Source organism: Saccopteryx bilineata, chromosome 9 (assembly GCF_036850765.1).
Source record: "Saccopteryx bilineata isolate mSacBil1 chromosome 9, mSacBil1_pri_phased_curated, whole genome shotgun sequence".
Lineage (NCBI taxonomy): Eukaryota > Metazoa > Chordata > Mammalia > Chiroptera > Emballonuridae > Saccopteryx > Saccopteryx bilineata.
In genome coordinates this window covers 40,616,507-40,638,115 of record NC_089498.1, presented here as the reverse complement: position 1 = coordinate 40,638,115, position 21,609 = coordinate 40,616,507, and the positions used below count along the sequence as shown (strand labels likewise).

General features: G+C 44.0%; 1 protein-coding gene across 2 annotated transcripts in view; it reads right to left on the bottom strand.

Moving 5' to 3' along the window:
• ZCCHC14 (zinc finger CCHC-type containing 14) overlaps positions 1–21,609 on the bottom strand; it is an 82,388-nt gene continuing 60,779 nt past the window's right edge. Inside the window, exons 4-13 of one of the 2 annotated variants that reach the window (XM_066243055.1) lie at positions 18,329–18,400; positions 15,468–15,577; positions 13,309–13,403; positions 13,175–13,226; positions 11,504–11,783; positions 8,323–8,414; positions 7,540–7,667; positions 5,963–6,103; positions 4,414–5,880; positions 1–2,804 (exon numbers count right to left, since the gene is read on the bottom strand). In XM_066243055.1, coding sequence (XP_066099152.1) covers positions 2,749–2,804; positions 4,414–5,880; positions 5,963–6,103; positions 7,540–7,667; positions 8,323–8,414; positions 11,504–11,783; positions 13,175–13,226; positions 13,309–13,403; positions 15,468–15,577; positions 18,329–18,400 — 2,493 coding nt within the window. In that variant the 3' untranslated portion in view covers positions 1–2,748. The remainder of the gene's footprint in view (positions 2,805–4,413; positions 5,881–5,962; positions 6,104–7,539; positions 7,668–8,322; positions 8,415–11,503; positions 11,784–13,174; positions 13,227–13,308; positions 13,404–15,467; positions 15,578–18,328; positions 18,401–21,609) is intronic. The other variant, XM_066243056.1, reaches the window with a different exon arrangement.

Sequence of the window (21,609 nt, the reverse complement as noted above, 5' to 3'; positions counted from 1 at the left end):
AAAATTAAATAGTTGTTTCATCCCAACATTGTATTCTACTTTGATCTGTACATTCCACTTTCCCCATTCTTGGAGATAAAAATGGGCTTAGAAACCTTGATATGACAGACTACACAAGGCAAAGTGGCTGGTGCCACACGTAGCTGGTTGCCACAGCACTTGGAAATAGCCACGATTTCAGGAAAACGACTAAGTAGTTGAAAAGATCAGTCTGATCTGTGTTTTTAAATGGTGAGGACATATTCTGAGGAAATGCAAAATACTCTTTTAGGTTTACTGACTTTGGTTGCTTTTGGGGAGAAATTCACCAGAGATAATGTTGTTAGCAAACAGTCCCAAGTCTGAGTATATGATTCACTTGGGAAGAGATGTGGCATAGCAGCTTTGTGTCCTATGTATCTCATATTTACATTTTACAATTCTCAACTTGGAATGACCTCAGTGGAAATGTCACACCATACACACACTTTCAAAGAAACGGAATTTTTCTAAGACCTTTCATGACTGGAACACAGCCACACAATGTCTGAACTTATTTACCTCAATTTGAATGTCATTCTTCAAATCAAAGTTGGTTTTAATTTCTTATTGTATTTAATGCTAACCTCTAATACTTATCAAAATAGTTATAAGGGTAGTAACAGACACTTATTCCCCAATACTGACCATTAAAACAAAAAACCTAAATATCATTTTTTTCTTTTGTTATGAGACAGTTTTCAACAATTTCACTATGTTGAAATAGGATTTATTTAAAATATTTCTTTGCTTAAAAAACCCAAAAATTTAAAAGTTTGGCTTTCAGCACATATCCAGGCCACTATAAAGGCCTTCAGAAATATTAAAATCGTAAACATCAATAAACACTCTAAGTCTTCCTTTAACATGACAAGTTCCAGTCTAATATTCTTTAAGGCAAAGTTGTATCAGTTCTCATTATTTTGACATTTCTGTAGTGTTTATAATTTAAGAGATCAATGTAACATTCCCCAGAAAAGCTATTGTAAGCATCCCTGTTGCTTAAAAACTATGTAATAATACTGTGTGCCAGGGAGAGAATACAGAGGTCTGTCAATTCTGCATTGCATAGAAATAAAACTCTACTAAAATAAAATTCTAAACTCTACTAAAAGCCTTTCATTAAAAAAAAATGTAACAACTTCCTGTTTTAGTTTCCATGAAGCCAGGAGACTGATTCAAAATTCCAAGCCTCACATCATAATGCCTCAAATTCTAGGGTATTCTTTTGATTTAATCAATTTTGCTTGAGGCTGATTGTCCCATTTTAAGAATAGTCTAAATATTGTGATTTCCTTTTTTAAAATAACTATCAAATGGAAAATCCCTGGGTGAGAGGCCTTAGCAATCAATATTTTAATACTGAAGGCTTTAGCATTTAAAATATTATTTAAGTGGAAAATTCCCTTTAGTCTTGAAGATTTACATCCCTAAATTTTAGACCAGAAAGCTCCCACTGCAATGGGGTGAAAACTGAGAGCTACATGGTGAGGATTTTTATTGATTTCTGACCGCAGTAAAACTAGACTTCTGCAGATCCTGTAGATCTGTCCTGTTGGTGTGGTCTCTTTCAGAGTCTTAACACTTTCTATTGTAGTCTTCTAGGTTATTTTTAACAGAACTATTAATACACAGCCTAATACAAAAGAAGTTGACAAAAAAATTTCAAGTCTTTTGCTGATAAATTATAGAACTGTATTGTTGTTGAAATGCATGTCTCCAGTGTGAATCCATTAGCAGTAAGCCTTAGGGTCCTTGAGAAATCTATGAGATTTCAAAAACTTGCAAACTTTTCTAAGGATATATAGCATCTGTCAGAGCCAACTCACAAAGGCTGTGCTGCTAGTGTGTGTCTGCAAGATTTCCTTCGTGGTAGAAGATGACATGACTAAAAGCTATGGAAGGGCCGATAAAGAACATCTTCTCAAAGCTTTGACAACTAGGAATCTCTGGGACTTGGACCCTTAAAAATTAAGTTGTTGCAAATAACTATTTCTACCTAATAATGTAGTTTATCTACCGAAAAAAAAAATTTAAAAACCTGAAACTGCTATAAAGTGTTTTAAGGAGGGAAGTAAATACTAAAATCTCTGTTGTGTACTAAGTCACGTAGCCTGCTGGTGCCAACTCTTTAAAAACAGATTCTCTGAATGTCTTGCACTGACTGGTCTCGGAGTTTGTCTCCCAGAACTGCAGAGATTGACGTCAGTTTACATTCTTCTGTAGTGCAATCCTTAAAAAGCCCAGAAATTAGTGCCTAACCACTTTAGGAACAAAACAAAACAAAAACAAAGGTGACATTTCCCCTCACCCGGGGGATGTCAAGAGTCCGACTGGTGGAACTCCACTTGGAGAACTCCAACCTTCAGTTTTCCATTCCGATCTCGCGTAGCTGCCCTGGAATTACGTATGAGCCTAGAAGGACCAATTACAGCAATGCTCTTCCAGAGACAGGAGGTCTCTGCATTGTAACCAAGGGTGGTGGTGGCCCATTTCACCTGCTGTGGAGATACCCACTAGGCAAGTCCTGACATCAAGCTCCAATCTAAAATTTTGGCAATAAAACTGAGTTTGATGCACTCCTACACTAGGTTTTCTATCCAGTCTAATAAAGTAAAGCACCTTTGGATTAAAAATATTAAGCTCAACAGCAACTAGACTTCTCAGTTTTGTATTTAATTTTCCTTATGTCTCCATGGCTTAATAGTGTTCTGTTGCCAGAGAAAAATATCAATCTGTAGAGTCCAGACTTTCTGCTGGAGGGGCATATTTCAACCTAAAAGTACCTAGAAAGAGGGAAAAAAAGAGATCAAATTTGAATCACTGTAGAATTACCACAAACAACCGATCTGTCCAAAGTTATTTCCAGAGTCACTATCAAGACTCAGGTGCTGGAAATCTAGATCACCTGTTCTAACCACTGCCAACCCCTCTCCCACCCCAAAACTGGATGCTATTTTAATAGTTTATAAAATCAGACAAGGGGTGATCAGCCTGGCCAAGTAGCTTAGTTGGTTAGATCATTGTCTTGATACACCAAGGTTGCAGGTTTGATCCCTGGTCAAGGCACATATAAGAATCAACCAATGAACGAATAAATAGAAAAACAAATCGGAAAAACTGGTATTTCTCTCTCTCTCCTTCCTCTCTAAAAGTCAAGTAAAAAGTTAAAAAAAAAAATCAGATAAGGGGAAGAGTTACCAATCCATTCCTTTACTCTTTTAGGAGCTCTTTTTCTGGGACTGACAACACACAGCTGGTGGGCCATCCAAGCATGCACCCTCCAAGGGCTGCGTGATCTGGGCTCGCTGCTTCAGGAGATGCAACATCATCTCTATCGACAGGGTTGGCAACAGTCCACAGTCACCCCCACCTGCCACCAGACCTAAAGAGTCTGAGCTGTTTGTCTTTTTATTTTTTAGATTTTAATGATTTTGAGAGAGAGAGAGAGCAGGGAAAGGGAGGAAGAAAGAGAGAAGAAGAACTCATACTTGCTTCATTTTAATTGTGCATTGCTTACTTCTCATATGTGTCTTGACAGGGCAAGCCTAGGGTTCTGAACTGGCAACCTCAGTGTTCTAGGTCAATTCTCTATCTACTGTGCCACCACAGGTCAGGCTGAGTTGTCTGTCTTGAAAACTCTCCAGGTGACTAAGATACACAGGCAGTTCTGGGAATCACAGGTTTAGAGCAACCCTCACACCTACAGATATCAAGCAACTTTGCAAGGCTGCACAGTGAATAGTTACAGAGCTGGGACCAATTTTCCCAATGCCCAGTTTAATCATCTTTCTAAGACCAACAGAAAGAACAAACCCATTATAATAAATACATCAGACATACACTTGAATTTGACTAAAGGAGACAAAAGAGAATGAGTGGGAAAAGGGGGAGATGGTAGCACAGTGAGGATGCTATCACCCATGGGCACCCTAGAGCGGGGAGAGCAGAAGTGGGGACACTGACTTCCAACTGCAGTGTGTGGACTAATGTGCTATGCCCTAGGCTTTCAGTTAAAGGTTGGAGGGTGGCATAGTCAATCACCCATACCTGCTCCCCTGCCATATGGCAGGAAGTAACAGACCAAGGAGCCATCAGGCCAGATCCCCTCTCCACTGCCAGCTCATTATGTTCTAGAATAAGGAGCAGGCTGAAATCATGAAGACAGTCGTAGAACAAAAGTAACCCTCCTTTTTAGGGACTTCACAGCCTACCAAAAATTTCATGCTTTTTCAAAGAGCATTTGAAAAATAACTTTTTCCTTTAAAAAGAAGAAACTTGACTATTATTTCCATGAACAGTAAACCTTGCCTGCACCTCTCTGGGCAGCGCTGCACTGCTAACCAGTGTAGCCCGTCTGCCTCCGCAGCGTCGCCGGCCGCGGCCCGCCTTTACCTTGCCGGTTGAAGTCCATGGATGGCTGCTTGCAGTCCTGAGCACGGTGACCGGTGGCCCCACAGTTGTAACATGAGAGATTGCCGCTCTTTTTGTGACTGGAACCATTGCTACTGCCCACCAAGCCCTGGGCCTGGTACACACCGGCCGCCCCTGCCATGAAGCTCTGCATGGGTGGGACAGCAAAGGTAGACTGTCCGCCCAGCACGGGCTCAGCAGGCACGCTGCTGCCATAGGGCGAGTGCATGACCGGGAAGGCGCCACTGCCATACTGCTGGGTGCCCACATAGCCACTGCCGCACACAGGACTGAAGGGCAGGAAGGGGAAGGGGAAGACGGATGGGCCCGAGAACGGGTGCTGGAAATAGTTGGGATAGCTGACGGTCAGGCCTCCAGAGCCACAGCTCCCGCTGCAGCCACAGGACGTGCACACAACGCAGCCAGGTGGCGGCCCGGGGGAGGGTTGCTGGGGCGCTGGCGGTTGCTGATGATGGTGATGGTGGTGGTGGTTCTGGGCAGAGGCAGGAATGTTCCCAGGGGAGCCGCTGCCACTGCTGCTGCTGCTGCTGCTGTAGAAACTGCTCTCAGGGACTGAGGAGAGCGCAGGGCTGGAGCTGGGGGCTGGGCAGCTGGGCACAGCAGCCATGTTTGGGAAGGGTGGGGAAGGGTGGCTACTGGAGGAGGCAGTGTTGCTGTTCCCACAGAAGCTGCCCTGCAGGGGGCCCACAGGCACACTGCTCATCGCAGAGAAGGCAGCTTTGGTGTTGGCTGTGTACAGAGCAGTCCGCGGGTTTATTATTGCAGGGGGCACACTGATCTGCACATTAGAACAGGAAGTTTGCCCAGAAATGGCAGAATCCGCAGGGACAGAGGAAGACACCAGAAGTTTGATTGGTGGCCGAGCCACATGGAAGACCGTGCTGGATGTCCCCACAGCAGCAGTGCTCGTCTCCACCACCAGGGCCGGCTGCTGGGCCGGCTTCATCACCCTGTCCAGTGCAGATGCATGGACAACTTTGGTGCGGGGACCAAAGGAGACAGTGGGTGACACGGAGCTGCTCTCAGCAATCCCAGAGAGGATCGGCATGGACTGATGGGGGGCAGACGTGGGTAACACATCCATCATGGCACTGCCAAAGCTCTTGTCTACTTTGATGCCACTTCTTGGTCCAGAGACTTTATTCCTTTCTTCTAGAGACAGCAACGAGTGCACAGAAGACGAGAGGAGCTTCATCTCCGTGCTTCCCCTTTCCGATTTGTGCACAGAATTCAGCATTCGGATGGGTGCTATGTGCGGGGTTGCAGCCATCATCTGCGGAGGCAGGGGGTGGTGGCCTGACGGGTTGGAGCCTGCCTCATTCTGCACAGGGAGAACCTGGGCCGTGGGTCTGGCAGAGCTTGAAGTGAAATGATTCAGTAGCATGACAGGCTTCTCTTTATCGGAACCCTCCAAGTGCACCTCCACACCTACAGATGGAAACAGAGGTCAGCACAGCTCCACAGGCCAGGGCAGAGGAAGCACTACGCCAGCCACACCAGGCCTCCTTACGTCTGTCGTTCTCCTCAGCACTGTCTGAGCTCTCTTCCCGGGCCTGCACTCCCATCGGGCTTGGTGAAGAGCTGGAACACTCTGAGGAGCTGCCTTCCCGGGCTGTCTGGTGAGAGGGCTGCTCCACTTCCACCCGCAGCGCTGTGAAGCAGGAACAGGTAATAGTTTCAAGATGCACCCGAGTCCATGCGCTGCAGGACTCCAACAGGGCTCCCTCTTCACCCATCTCCGTGAAAATCTACAGCACCCTAATTTCTTTACATCAGCCCCAAGAAGGCAGGTAATGATTATTTCCATGTTTAGACAAGGCTCTAACAACATTCTGAGAGAACAAACTGCCCACAGTCACACACCTAAGTTACACAGCAGTACAAACACAGTAATGCTCTAACGTCTCCTTGTTCAAACACTAGGAAGTAAGAAGAAACCGCTCCCAAACCAGTACGTTGCTACAAAAATAGTCATCCACAAATGCCTCATTTCATGAGATTGAGGGACCTAAGATCTTTTTAGTCAAACGGCACTTAAAAGATACACTGGCAGCCCTGGCCCGTTGGCTCAGTGGTAGAGCGTCAGCCTGGCGTGCAGAAGTCCCGGGTTTGATTTCTGGCCAAGGCACACAGGAGAAGCGCCCATCTGCTTCTCCACCCCTCCCCCTCTCCTTCCTCTCTGTCTCTTTCTTCCCCTCCCTCAGCGAGGCTCCATTGGAGCAAAGATGGCTCCTTGGCCTCTGCCCCAGGCGCTAGAGTGGCTCTGGTCACAACAGAGCGAAGCCTCGGAGGGGCAGAGCATCGCCCCCTGGTGGGCGTGCCGGGTGGATCCCGGTCGGGCGCATGCAGGAGTCTGTCTCTCCCCGTTTCCAGCTTCAGAAAAATACAAAAAAAAAAAAAAAAAAAAAAGATACACTGGCATTTTTTTCTTTCTCAGTTTACTTACTCTTGCTTGGTATTTCCACTATATAAAGAAAACAACACAAAAACTCATAAACTCAAAAGGGGTCTTCAACCTTTTTCTGAGAGGGAGAAACAGAGAGGTGGCGGTTGAAAAATTACGTCCCCAGGCCCCAGCTGGATAGTTTGGCTGGTTAGAGCATTGTCCCAAAGCACAGAGGTTGATAGTTCGATACCCAGTCAGGGCACATACAGGAACAGATTGATGTTCCTGTCTCTTCCTCTCTCTAAAATCAGTAAAATAGAAACAAAGAAGAAAAGAAAAATCAAGTCCCCAGAGCAGGAAGTCTGGTGGTTAGACATTAAGAGGAATTTCAAAATAGGCCTGCTAGGCAATGACCTAAACACGATCCCTGTGCCCCATCTATTTTATATATTTCCTGCTCCTTCCCTCTCACTGTCATAGTTTTTTTGCCTAACCAACTCTTCACGTGAGCCACCAGTCTCCCAACTTCTATGCCAAACACCCTTCTAATTTCCTACAGTAGAGACTATAAAAACTAAAATACTGAATAGTAATTATAAATACTAAAAAATGTATATAGCAAAGGGTATGTTATGAAGTCTAACAATTATCAAAACAAAGATGACAATCCACGTGTCAAGGCTGACCCAGCTCTCACCCACCTGCAGCGTGGGTGCTTCGCACATTCTGTATGGGCCCCACATGGCTAGTGGGGGGGACACGGGCCACTCCACTGCTGGTGACTGGGTGTGGAGCTGAGGGGTTCAAGCATCGCTTCTCTGACTTCTCCCTGTGCAATAAGAAAGCATGCAAACAAGTTTTTTTTTTGTTTTGTTTTGAAAGTCCATTTATTACAGCTGGGGACAGTGAAAAAGGAGGGCTTAGGATAGGAGAAGCAACAGGAGAATCTAGGCGGGGCTGCTTTGGCTCTCTAGAAATGTTATAGAAAAGAAATGAGCGAAGGTGGGGCTGCTAGTGACTCACTGCAAAGTCAGAGAAAAAAGGGCCTTGGAGACAGGTTCAGGGGGTTTGCTGCCCACTGTTCCCCTGGGGGTTTGCAAGTCCCATGGGGGCCCCTAGAGTTTAAAAAATTTTTAGAAGTACGTGCCTGACAAGGACATGGGTGTGCTCCAACGAGGGCTGCAAACAAGTGAGTTTTAAATTCTGCTATAAAACTTTTCATTTCACATACTCTGCGCTTAAGTACTTATATTCCAAATAAAGGTTATTTTTATCAAAATAATCTCTAGGGTGGAAATGAATATGTTCTCACTACAAAGGGTCTTTCCTAGCAAACTAGAGCCACATTCATAGAATTCAAAAGTATTAAGGTTTGATAAGCAATCGCCAGTCACTGATATGTAACAAAACTCCAAGTCCTAGTATCTACCTGCTCAGCATGTCAGAAACTAACATGAACTGATATTTCACAATTTCAAACTTACTTCTCCAGCTCCAGTTGAGTCTTGAGTTTTTTCTTTGCTCCCATGGTGAGGGATTCAAATTTGTTTAGATCTTCTTCGGTAAGACTCAGAAACTTCCATAGAAGAAAGAAATGACAAAGTTACTGAGAATTAGGATTCTAAAAATACAGAACTTCAATTCTACCTCTAAGATATGTAAAGAGACCAAACTTAACTATACTGCTCACAAAAATTAGGGGATATTTAAAAATGAATATAAAGTGATTAAATACCCCCTAATTTTTGTGAGCAGATAATAAAAGACTTGGGAACACTAAAACATTTACTTGCTGAATGTTTTGGTATCCATTGTTCAAAATACAGTGTGTCCGTAAAGTCATGGTGCACTTTTGACTGGTCACAGGAGAACAACAAAAGACGATAGAAATGTGAAATCTGCACCAAATAAAAGGAAAACTCTCCCAGTTTCATACCTATTCAGTGCAGTTTGATGTCGGCTCATGCACAGATTTTTTAGGGCTCCTTAGGTAGCTATCCCGTATAGCCTCTACAGACTCGTCACTGACTGATGGCCTACCAGAATGGGGTTTCTCCACCAAACTGCCGGTTTGTTTCCTTCAACTGCTTATCCCACCGAGTAATGTTATTCCTAAGTGGTGACGCTTCATTATAAATGCGCCAATGTTCACATTGCACTTTGGTCATGGATTCAAATTTAGCAAGCCACAGAACACACTGAACTTTCCTCTGTACCGTCCACATGTCGACTAGCATGGTCGTGGGCTGCTCCGCTGTATACACGGTGTTACGTCATCATCTGCGCATGCGCACATGCTGCCACATCATCCTACGGAAACTGGGAGGGTTTTCCTTTTATTTGGTGCAGACTTCACATTTCTATCGTCTTTTGTTGCTTTCCTGTGACCGGTCAAAAGTGCACCATGACTTTACGGACACACTGTACAAGACGCTCACTTTGCGTCTAAGGGACACAGATGGCTTGCTGAAGACCAGGTCCCTGAAAGGTCCATGCTGTCTGTGCAGGCAAGGTGACAACAGGGATGCAATTTGTGGAAGTGCCCCCTTCTTCCCTGAGATGCCCCCCTCAAATGCAAGCATTTATCCTCCTACAGACAGGAGGACAGTTTCTTTTAACAGCTCTTTCCTTGAAATCTAGGACAACAACTCTATCAGGTAGCAAGCGATCCAGAAAAGCAGAGGCCATCGGAACTAACCTGGTCTTATACTACACAAACAAACAATACTCTGGTTCTCAAGACAATCCATGGCATGATTTGTGACTATAGCCATTTTAATCAACAGATTAAAACTTTTAAAACTGAGCATGACCAGTGTTAGTAAAATATGTTATTTTTAAAATCTATGAATCCTGTCTGTCCTGTGATGACACAGTGCATAGCATGTCGACTAGAATGCTGAGGTCACTGGTTTGAAACCCTGGGCTTGCCCAGCCAAGGCACATACAACAAGCAATGAACAATAAAGTAGAGCAACTAGGGAGTTGATACTTCTCGCTCCCCACCCCCACCTCTCCTCTCTCTCTAAAATTAATTTTTTTTTTAATTTTAGTGAAAGGAGGGGAGGCAGAGAAATAAATTCCCACACGCAATCCAACCTGGATCCACCTGGCAAGTCCACCACGGGGCAATGCTCTACCTCTCTGGGGCCTCTGCAATTGGAGCCATTTTTTAGAGCCTGAGGTAGAGGCCCATGGAGCCATCCTCAGAGCCCAAGACCAGAACCAATCGAACTATTGCTGTGGGAGAGGAAGAGAGAGAGAACGAAAGAAGGGGCGGGGGAGAAGCAGTTGTTAGCTTCTCCTGTATGTCCTGACCTACGGTAATCAAACCTGAGACTTCCACATACTGGGCCAATGCTCTAGCACCGAGCCAACCAACCAGGGCCTGTAAATAAAATCTTTAAAAAAAAAAAATTTATGAATCCTAAACTGAGACTATTACAAATATACTTAAATTTCATTTTTTATTATGTTGTAAAAACTGGATTTCTAAAAGGAAATTTTTACCTCGATAAAAGCCACCAAGTCATTTTATCCAACAGGGGGAGCTCAGGGTTCAAACACCAGATACAGGTCTGATTTAGTTGTTTGTTTGTTTGAAGATTTTATTTATTAATTTTACAGAAAGTTGGAGAGGTAGAGGTACAAGAAGTATCAACGCTTAGTTACTTCACTTTAGTTGTTCACTGCTTGCTTGTCACATGTGCCTTGACCAGGCAAACCCAGGGTTTTAAACTGGCGAATTCAGCATTCCAGGTCAACACTCTATCCACTACACCAGGAAAGGCCAGGAAGGTCTAATTTAGTTTTATCAGTGATACCAAGACAGGAAATTTCAGAATTTAACAGTGAAAACAATACTCATCAGAACTTTCTATTGTAAAAAAAATAGTAATTTCTATGTAAAACTGCTTGAAAGGCCTAAAATTCACCTATTCCTTTAGCTACATGACCCTAATTCAAGCAAGATCGTCAGAGAACTACTTACTGGGACCAAAGTGTTTGGGCCTTTTATGGAACTAGCGTTCTGGAGCTAAGCCTCAGCACAAGCACAGGCCTTTATGTTGAAGGCCATCTCAGACATGCAGCAGTGTAGGCCCAGAACTCGCTATTTCTACCTGACCAAGAGAGACTTAAGGTCCTTTACATCACAGTTTGAAAATCCCCAAACTATCTTTTTTTTTTTTTTTTTTTTTTTTATTCATTTTAGAGAGGAGAGGGAAAGACAGAGAGAGAGAGAGAGGAGAGACAGAGAGAGAGAAGGGGGAGGAGGAGCTGGAAGCATTAACTCCCATATGTGCCTTGACCAGGCAAGCCCAGGGTTTCGAACCGGCGACCTCAGCATTTCCAGGTCGACGCTTTATCCACTGCGCCACCACAGGTCAGGCCCCAAACTATCTTAAAAAGCTGTCTGTTTACAACCAATCCTGTTCCACTTTTCACTTCAGCCGTTGGCAGCCTTCAAATTCCAACCCACTGGGTCCCATGCAGCAAGCACGTGGGACCTGGGGCATGCATCTGTAGGTGTTAATACCAAACACTGTGATATCCCCATCACATACAGGTTAGAAACCCAACTCAATTTCTCTAAGAATGAGATCAGAGGAAAGACAGGTTACCTCAGAAGCAAACTCTACACTGCCTGCTTAGTAACCAACATACCTTCTCCATTGTGAGCTGTTTAAAGACAGGGTAGTATTTGTGCAAACGCAGTTTCCTCAGCCAATCTAAAATCCCATTTTGCTCCTGGGTTTGAGGGGTCTGCAGACTGGAAGGCATTAAGATAGTGGGTGAGGTCTCCATCTGGGTCCGGTAGGCCAGCGCTGAGCCCCCGCCCCCTGCATGGGAGCAGTGGGGCAAGGTGGCTGCCCCAGCTGAGTGCTGCACATGATGCTGAGTGCCGCTCTGAGAGGACGGGATGCCAGCCACTCCACACACCGGCCTGCAAGGACAGTGGACAGGTGGTTTCAAGAGACTGTACCCTCCACTGAAGATCACTGTTAGAGGTCTGCATGAGCCAGTCTCTACGTCCTGGACTGCATGTGCACTCATATCTACTCCTAACTTTAGGGCCTGTTCTGCTACCTCCCCACCCCTGCCCGCACAACCACACTGAAGTCTCATGTCTGTAGGTGTGCCTGTGTGTATGTGTTTATACACACATGCTTAAGAATATGTATATCTATCTGTGTATACATGTATACATACATATGTGTGTGTGCCACAACCAGACTTCTGGCTGTGCTGCTTATTTTTTTCCTGTTAACTTTTACACAGGATGACAGTGACAATCACAAATTAAAACTCCTAAATTTTTAATAGTTAAGTTCTTTAAAAAAAATAATAAATCCTAGAGGCCCTGGCCAATTGGCTCAGTGGTAGAGCGTCGGCCTGGCATGTAGAAGTCCCAGGTTCGATTCCCGGTCAGGTAACATAGGAGAAGTACCCATCTGCTTCTCCACCCCACCCCCTCTCCTTCCTCTCTGTCTCTCTCTTCCCCTCCTGCAGCCAAGGCTCCACTGGAGCAAAGTTGGCCCGGGCACTGAGGATGGCTCCATGGCCTCCACTTCAGGCACTAGAATGGCTCTGGTTGCAGCAGAGCAACACCCCAGATGGACAAAGCATCACTCTCTAGTGGGCATGCTGGGTGGATGTCAGTTGCGTATGCAGGAGTCTGTCTGACTGCCTCCCCGCTTCTAACTTTGGAAACAACAAAAAAAGTAAATCCTAGAAGCTAGAACAAAACACATTCTGCTTTCTGCCTTTGCCCCTTACACCGTAAACTATAAAACCAGATAAATTTGCTATGCGCTATGTGATACGCAGTCAAGAAAGCACTTTCAAAGACCTCATTAAATGCCTAGCTCTTGACACACTGAGTGTGCTCATACTGTGACATTTGCCCATTAAAGTGTCAGCTGTCAGACAGGCAGGCAGCCTGTTTGTCACCTGAGCACTCCTACAATTGCTATCAGACCTCATAGAACAGAGCCCCCTAAAGCAGCACTATGGAATCATAGGCATACTCACTTGCTAAGAGCTTATAAAAAAGAAGATTCTCAGAAATTCTGGCTTCCAAGAATGTACAGGGCCCAGAAACTGACATGCGCAATAGGTGTCCTTGGGAATCCCAATTCCAGTAGCTCAAAAAACAACTTTGTCTTCTTTTTTTTTCGAGAAATCTTAAATTGGATTATCTCTATACAATTCCTCTCTCAACATTATTCAAGACTAATATCGAGAATAACTTAACTCTAGAAAACAATTACTTACACACAAATAAAAGTAACAATGCTGATTTGAAAGGTGTTGGTTACATGGTAGAAGTCTCACCTTCCAGACACGCCCATCAGGGTACTGACTTTGAGGGAAATGCTGCCGGGACCTGTGAGTTAAAATAAATCTCATAAAATTTACAGACAATAAAAGTGTTCTTCTTGTTATTTAATCACATTTTACAAACTCACTTGGACTTTGAAGCTGTTGAGTGGGAGATGAAGTGCTGAAAAATTTCTTAACATGGTCATTTTTCAGTACATGAGAAGGTAATGAAGCCAAGTACCTAAAAACCAAACAAAGGGGTTTGTCAACATTACAACGGTATGATCAAAAACTGACTGGGAGGCTCTGGCCAGTTAGCTCAGTCAATTAGAGCATCTCTTTGAAACGACAAGATTCCAGGTTTGATCCCTGGCCAGGGCACACATGATAAGAAACCAATGAATGCACAACTGAGTGGAACAACAAATGAATGTTTCCCTTCTCCTTTTCCCTCTCTCCTTTCCTCTCTCTCTAAAAATCAATCAATAAAAAAAAAATTTAGGCCCTGGCCGGTTGGCTCAGTGGTAGAGCATCGACCTGGCATGTGGGAGTCCCGGGTTCGATTCCCGGCCAGGGCACACAGGAGAAGTGTCCATCTGCTTCTCCACCCCTCCCCCTCTCCTTCCTCTCTGTCTCTCTCTTCCCCTCCCGCAGCCAAGGCCGCACTGAAGTAAAGTTGGCCGGGCGCTGAGGATGGCTCTGTGGCCTCTGCCTCAGGTGCTAGAATGGCTCTGGTTGCAACAGAGCAATGCCCCAGATGGGCAGAGCATCGCCCCCTGGTGGGCATGCCGGGTGGATCCTGGTCGGGCGCATGTGGGAGTCTGTTTGACTGCCTCTCTGTTTCCAACTTCAGAAAAATACAAAAAAAAAAAAAAATTTAAGCCCTGGCCAGACAGCTTGGTCAGTTGGAGCATCGTTTCCGAGTGAGGAGGTTTGCTGGTTCAACTACCTGGTCTGGGCACAAACAGGAACAGCTCTATGTTCTTGTCTTTCTCTCCCTGCCTCTCCCAAAAAAAAAGGAAAAAAAATGACTGGGAAAGAAATTGTTTTTTCTTTTTTTAGCGTGTGCATGCACAAGAAAGAGAGAGAGAGAGAGAGGAAGAAAGGAAGAGAGAGAGAGAGAGAGAGAGAGAGAGAGAAGGCAGGAAGAGAGAGGCAAAAAGGGAGAGGCAGGAAATGAGATGAGAAGCATCAAGTCGTAGTTGCTTCACTTTAGTTGTTCATTGATTGCTTCTAATACATGCCTTGACCTGGGGGCTCAAGCCAAGCCAGTGACCCCTTGCTCAAGCCAGCAACCCTGGACTTCAAACCAGTGACTTCTGGGGTTAGGCCAGCAACCATGGGGTCATGCGGATAACTCTATGCTCAAGCTGGCAACTCCACTCAAGCTGGTGAGCCCGCACTCAAGCCAGTGACCATGGAGGTTCAAACCTGGTACCTGAGCATCTAAGGTCAATGCTTTATCCACTGCAGCACCACCAGTCAGGCAAAAAATTTTCATTTTCAATTAAGAGAAACATATATTAGAGAAAAAAATAAACAGAAATGTATTAATCTCCATTTGTCCTGATTTAATTCAATTAACCCTTATGGTTCATATTGTTTCCCCATACCCTTTCCCTTACTTCTACTGTTAATACAATGTAATGTTATATGAATCAAGCTTTTCAGAGTCCACAATACGGTCAGTGAGCTAATGTGACCACAATCAATGCCATAATAATCACAGGCACTTGTAGCCACTGTACTGCAACTAGGTCTCAGATGCTACTATGCCAGTGCCCATCCTGGAGCACAGGCGGCAGGGGGTCCCTCCCTGCACATTTACAACACCAGGATCCAGGGTCCAGAGACACCTCACCTAGAAGACTTTTTATTAGGCCTTGGAACAGTCTTAACTTTCAACTATAGGGAAGAAATATACTGCTCACAAAAATTAGGGGATATTCCAAAATGAACATGAAGCGATAAAATATCCCCTAATTTTTGTGAGCAGTGTATATAGATACAATTTTATAAGTACATTAAAATTGCATTAAATGATAGCATATATTTTGAAATTCCTTTGCTCATATCCTCAAAATCTCACCTAGGTCAAGTCTTCATAACTGATGAAAATCACTAGAAACAAAGTATAGACTCAAACCATCAAGAGTAACGTGTAACCTCAAAGAGCTCCTCAGACAACCAGGCAGCTCGTGTCTGACCCTACGGGCCCTGCCCACACCGCAGATGGCCATTAGTCACCACCGTGCCACCGGCAGGGCTGCTCCATATGGCCCCAGGGTGGGGGAAAGAGCTTTACCTCAGGTCTGCTTCCAGATCCATGTGGTTTCGCTCTACATAAAACGAATCTGAGCCAGCTAAGCAAGGAATGAATTTCTCCATATTTTCTTCAGGATATAGCTGAGATAACTGAAAGAAACGAAAAAGCACAGGATGTATGTCAAAATTCATTTCATAAAACCAGAACTCCTCCGAGAAAAACTTGGGCAGGTATTAGATGGTGACCTCTGCTGGTATGATACAAAGTACATTCTATTAGCAGCTGTGGGGTTCTATATCCACTTAGGATGTAGAAAGCTACAAAACATCACACTTCCATGTAATATCAATAAAAGGCTTGATATTCTACATAATCGTACTTTTCCTTGAGCCCATCAGAGAGCTGAATTGCAAGGCCACCACCTGAACTGAATTTCAAGAGAGGCCCGTCCCTCTGAGGAAAGACAGGACACATGAACTGTCCCAGCTGTGGCACAGCATCAGGTGGCTGCCATATGAACAGGTAGAAGATATTGGCCAAGACGGACACATTCCCACAGGCTGAGTGTGGTCCACGCACCTGTCAGGCAGGAGTCCCAGACACAGGGGGAGTGTATACTCATTCCCAAGCTTTCCTTCACAGGGAGGACACTGGAGAGAACCTCCCCAGGTGGCATGGGTGTGGGCTTGGCTCCACCTGGGGGCCAGGCAGGAAACTGTGCCTTTCCCTGGAGCCTTCACTCAATCCAAGACAAAAGCCCTTAAGTTGCTGGGGGTGGAGGGAAAGACAGCTCCTGCTCCCAGAGCCCAAGCAAAGACCCCAGGTTTCTGGGGATGAGGCAGAAACAATACTTTCCTGCCTCTGGGGGTGGCGTAGAAAGTCCTTCTAGCACCAGGCCATGGGGAAAGATACCCTGCCTTGGAGAAAGGTAAAAGCAAAAAGCCCTCTGGCCCTGAGGCAGGGACAAGAAGCCCACCTGGGTTGAGGATCCTGCACCATCACAAAGTGGAGGTCAGCTGCTGCTGGGGAACAAAGGGGCAGGGATACTGAGAAAGCCTCTGCCAAAGGCCTTGGGCCTGGGCCTAAGGCTGGACCAGGAAAAGGGGAATCCCTCTCATTCCTACCCCAAGTCTATCACCAGGCAACAAGTAACAGCTGTCTCCTGAGGTGGAGGGGTGTTGAGGGGTCAACAGACACCCCCCCCCCCCCGCCCCGTGCCACAGCCACATAGGACTGCTGAAAGCTTAATGTGAAGCAAAACCATTGAGAAGCATCTTCCTATACTCCAGGCCCTGCTTAGGGCTCAAGGTACCAGCAGTTCTTTGCTGGAGAAACTTGAAACCTGTGGTACACTGAAGATAACCACAGTAACAACAAAACCCAAACCCAACTCAACTCCTGAATGGATCACCTCAAGAACTCCACCAATGGCCTGATGGAGCAGCAGCATGCCCATCCAGTATAAGACTATTTCCTGTGGACTCTCATTTCTAACATTCCATCAAAAGTTGTAAGGAATATTCTAAGAAAAAGGGAGAATAAAAAGCTTGTGAAGATCATCATCAGAACCTGACTCAAAACCCACCCAGCTGCTAGAATTATCTCTCAGACAGGGACTTTAAAATAACTATGATTAATATAATAAAAGATTTATTTTTTTTAAAAAAGAACAACATACATGAACAATGGAAAAATTTCAGGAGAGAGATGGAAAATTGATTAAAAGTCATGTCAAATGGAAAAGCTAGCAAAAAAAAAAAAAAAAAGGAAAAAATCCAAGAAAACCATGGTATCAGAGATGAATAATTCCGCAAATTCAACAGGCCAATCAGCAGCCCGGACAGAGCTGAGAAGCAACATCAATCAACTGGGAGGGAGGGCAATAGGAACTATATGCACTGAAAGAATGAAGAGTGAGAAACACAATAAGCACCTGAAAGCTATGGAGACTGTCAAAGATCCAAGTACATGTAACTGAAGTCCAAGAGAAATGCAAGCAAGCAGGGCAGGAGAAATATCTGAACATATTATGGACAAGATTTTTCCAAAATTAATCAAAGACAGCAAACTAAATATCCAAGAATTCAAGAGAACCCAAAGCGGGGTAAATATGAGCCACTGTAAACACCCAGACAAAAGACCAGAGCATGGGTCAAAGTTTCTGCCAGCATCTGGGAATCCAGGAAACACAAGAGGCTAGGCACAAAGGAGAAGAAATTTCCTGTTCTAAACGTGACAGAGGAAAAGTGGACTCCAATGAGCATCAGCAATCCTAGAGAGCATAGCACTGTGGTGTTCTTCTGTGCTTGACAGTCCAAAAGGACAAGCAGAATCAAACAATTTCCTGTCCAAGCTTCTAAAATAGGACCCATAAACAGTATTATATCCTTATTTTATAATGAAAATGTCAGACTCACTTTGGAGACACTTTATATACATATAAGTATGTATGTATACATGCATGCATGTACATGTGGTATGTAGGTAAAGAAGTGTTTATTTGTAGTGGAATCTTTCGTTTAAATATTTGTGAAGTCAACTTAAAAAGGAAGAGGAAAACCCAGTGCGTAAAGCAGGAAAGGTGGGATGAGCTGAAGTCTCTGACCACTGAGCAACCAGAGCAAACCAAATCCTCTCAGTCATCTGTGCAATCACACCTTCTGCCTCATCTCATTTGCAACAACTGCAAGGCGTACATATTGTAGCAATGAAGACCACATGTTTACTACTGTGCACCGTGCCACACGCAGACCTTGGACTTCCTGCGGACAGGCATGAATTCCAGGCACTGCACGCACTACGCTAGCTGAAGAAAGCCATCCACTGAAATTACTCTGCAGTATTACCAACGACAGGGGAACGAGCCTTCTCATTTTTAAAAGAGCCCTTAATCACCTTACCTTTGAAATAAATTCAGTCACTTCAGAGGAAGATTTGGTTACTGATGTTACTGAAGAGTCAGACCACAAGACCTTAAAAATAAACAAACAAACAAACCTTAAAAACAGACACCACATATGTAATTCTCAGCACACTTGTCCAGGCATTCTTGCTGGCGCAGGTGCCATGAACACAACAGGCCCTAGTGCACCCTGTGAATGGAGCTTTTACACATCCCTTGACTTATTAGAGAAAGAGCACTCACTGAGGTCCAAAGCTTAACTTTGTGTTTTGTGCAATTATTCAAATATCACCAAATTACTCAAGCACAGAGTCTAAGGCTTACTCCTCAAACTTCTAACAAGTCACTGACAATTATAACAACCTGATACCAGTATACATCATCCTCAAGTGGACCTCTACTTCTTAGGTCAGTGCAGTACATGACTTTGAATATAAATCAAGAAGTTACCAGAAATCAGCTCATGCATCCACACAGTAAGTGCTTATATGCACTCCTACCCTCAGGAATCTCATAGAATTAGGGGCCCCATGGGAACAAATCCATGGCAACAGGCCAGGTCATCAGTACTAAACAGCAGAGAAACTCTTCCAAGGTCAGGGAGTGTAGGAAGAATGTGGAGAGAAAACATCAGAAGAGCTTTCTGGAAGAAGTTCTACAATGCCTGGTGTGTCAAAGACTTGACTATACACATGCCTGTTTTTTCTTGCCTACATGTATGACAATGGGTAGTTTTATTTTGTTACTTCATAAATGCAAGTCTCTCCAAATGGACTGTAAGTTCCCTGGGGCAGAGGATTGGGTCTCTTTCCAGTTTTCTCTTAGTGCATCTCACAATGTATCCACCTGACATGCTAAATGAGCATGAGGGGCGAGGGAGATGGCACCTGTGAACATCATCAGAGGCCTTTCTGCATGAGAAAAGCATGAGCTGAATTCAGAGGGGAAAATAAGAAGTCTGCTAAAAGAATGAGACAGACAAAAAGGACAGAATGAGATGAGGAGGAAGGGGCCAGAACAAGGACTAAACCATGAAATAGGAACTTAACCATAAGTCCAGAAGAAGCCATTGGAAGAGTTCAAGCCAGGGAATACACTGCTCACAAAAATTAGGGGATATTTCAAAATGAATATGAAGCAATTACAAAAAGTATTTTTTTAATTAAACAAGAACATCAGAAAAGCAAATGACAAGTCAAAGAAAGTTGTTTGATTATGCAAATGAGATGCAAAACCTACTTTTACTTCATTGGTGAAAATGCACTATACAAAAGGCTGAAAGTACCGGGGTATCTGCACGTTCCCTGACCCCTTAATTTTTGTGAGCAGTGTAAAATGACAAATGTATTTTGTCACCAAAAAGAAAGCATTATATTACCACTGATTTAAAGCAAAGCTTGGAGATATTAAAAACTCTTTTTGCACCCCCTACCCACCCTCACAGTGTGTGTGCTGTGGGTCTCCTTTGGCCTGGAAGCCTTGAAGAACTTCCATCTCCCCTCATGTCTGCTGAAATTCAGTCCCTTCTACTTTAGTAGTTGTCATACCACACAAAAATTACTAAGGTGCCTGTTTCATCAAGCACCCATTAAATACAAGCTCACTGAGGAAAAGGACCTTCTTTTATCTTTGGAGTCCCAACACCTACAGGAATTCACCAACAAGGCAAGCACTGGCATTCTTTGAACAAATGTGCCCTGCCATCTAAAATCTACCTACACTAACATGAAAATACCCAAACTGTTTTTGTCTAAAATAACCAAATGTTATAACAACATTAAAAAGAAGTTTGGTGGTGGGAGGGAAACAAGCTGCTACCCACATAAAACACAAGTAACATCTATGATTAAAGGTGAAAACTTTCTAGTCATTAGATGTTTGGCTCAAAGCACTGTTGACATCTTGTCGTTTTCAAAGGAAAAGATGTGGAAAACTTATCTTTTCCTTACAACTCTTACACTACAAGAACAATCTGTTTCTAGTTTGAATCTTTTTTCTTTTCCATCCACAGTCGTATCACATGAATGCATCCTAAGCCAGCTAAAACAGGAAATCCATCAACCAAAGAGTAAGGGTAATGTGGACAGACTATTTTATATTGAAACAGACAGTCTGCATCCCCAACAATTACATACTTCAAATAGGTACAAATAGCCTAAATTGTCTGCTCCTGATGTTTTTCATTTAGTTCTAAATGGAGCTGATAGTACAACAGAAGGCAGACAGGAAGCAAGGACAGAAAATACGAGCTCACTTCCAGGCTGAATCCAGCACCAACATGCTATGCAGATGATGCAGGACTATGTCACCCTCATACTCTCTGCCTCTGCCTCACCTGCGAACTCATTCCCTACCACCAGATGAAGGGACAGGCTACAGAGGGTCTTGGATAGGAGAGAAAAGCCTTGTGTCATGTTACATGCTAGAGACATCCATAACCCATCAAATCTAAGGTGGCATTAATGGTAGGCTACCCCATTATTTTACATACCAGGAAAACATGCTGCCAATCAAATTATGGCACAGTACTTCCCTACCACTGACTCAAAGAGCTACTTGGCCTTAGTGAAACAGATTTCCCACATCTTAAGCATACACAAAAAGCAAAATATGTACAAAATAGATATATACTTAAGATTTCTTCACACTCAAGAGTCTTATTCTGACTTACTTTCCACCTCAGTTGTCAACAATTGTGTTTTTCCACTCCAAAGCATGTGGAGTGTCATTTTCTTCATCCTACTCAGGAATGTGCCCAGCCAGAGGCCCTGCCACTGCTCATGCCACATCCCTAAGGTGAACAGGAGACCCAGTGCCACACCTACCACCAGACCTCTGAGAAATCCCAAGCCAACCACAAAGATGGGCAAAGCAGTCACATAGAACAAGGCAGCCTAGAGGAAGTACAGACCATGCATGGAGAAGGAAACTTTTAAAAAATGAAACAATGAATATTCTCAATGTACTAAGAGAAGAAAGCATAGCCAAGAACAAGATGCTACATAAAGGGCTGTCGCATAACAAATGTTCTTTGAAATTAAAAATAGGACAGCAAAAGTGAAAAATTCAGTCAAAAAGATGGAAGATGGGGTATCATCCATAAAGCAATTTTTTAAAAAAATCCAAAGGGAAATAAAATAGAAAGGGGAAAAATAAACAAACAAAAATCCCCAGAGGACCAGTCTTAAGACCAACATGTAGATAACAGATGTTCCAAAACAAGAAAACAAAAAATAGAGCAGAGGAAATCAAAAGGAATGATTCAAGAAATAGTCCCCA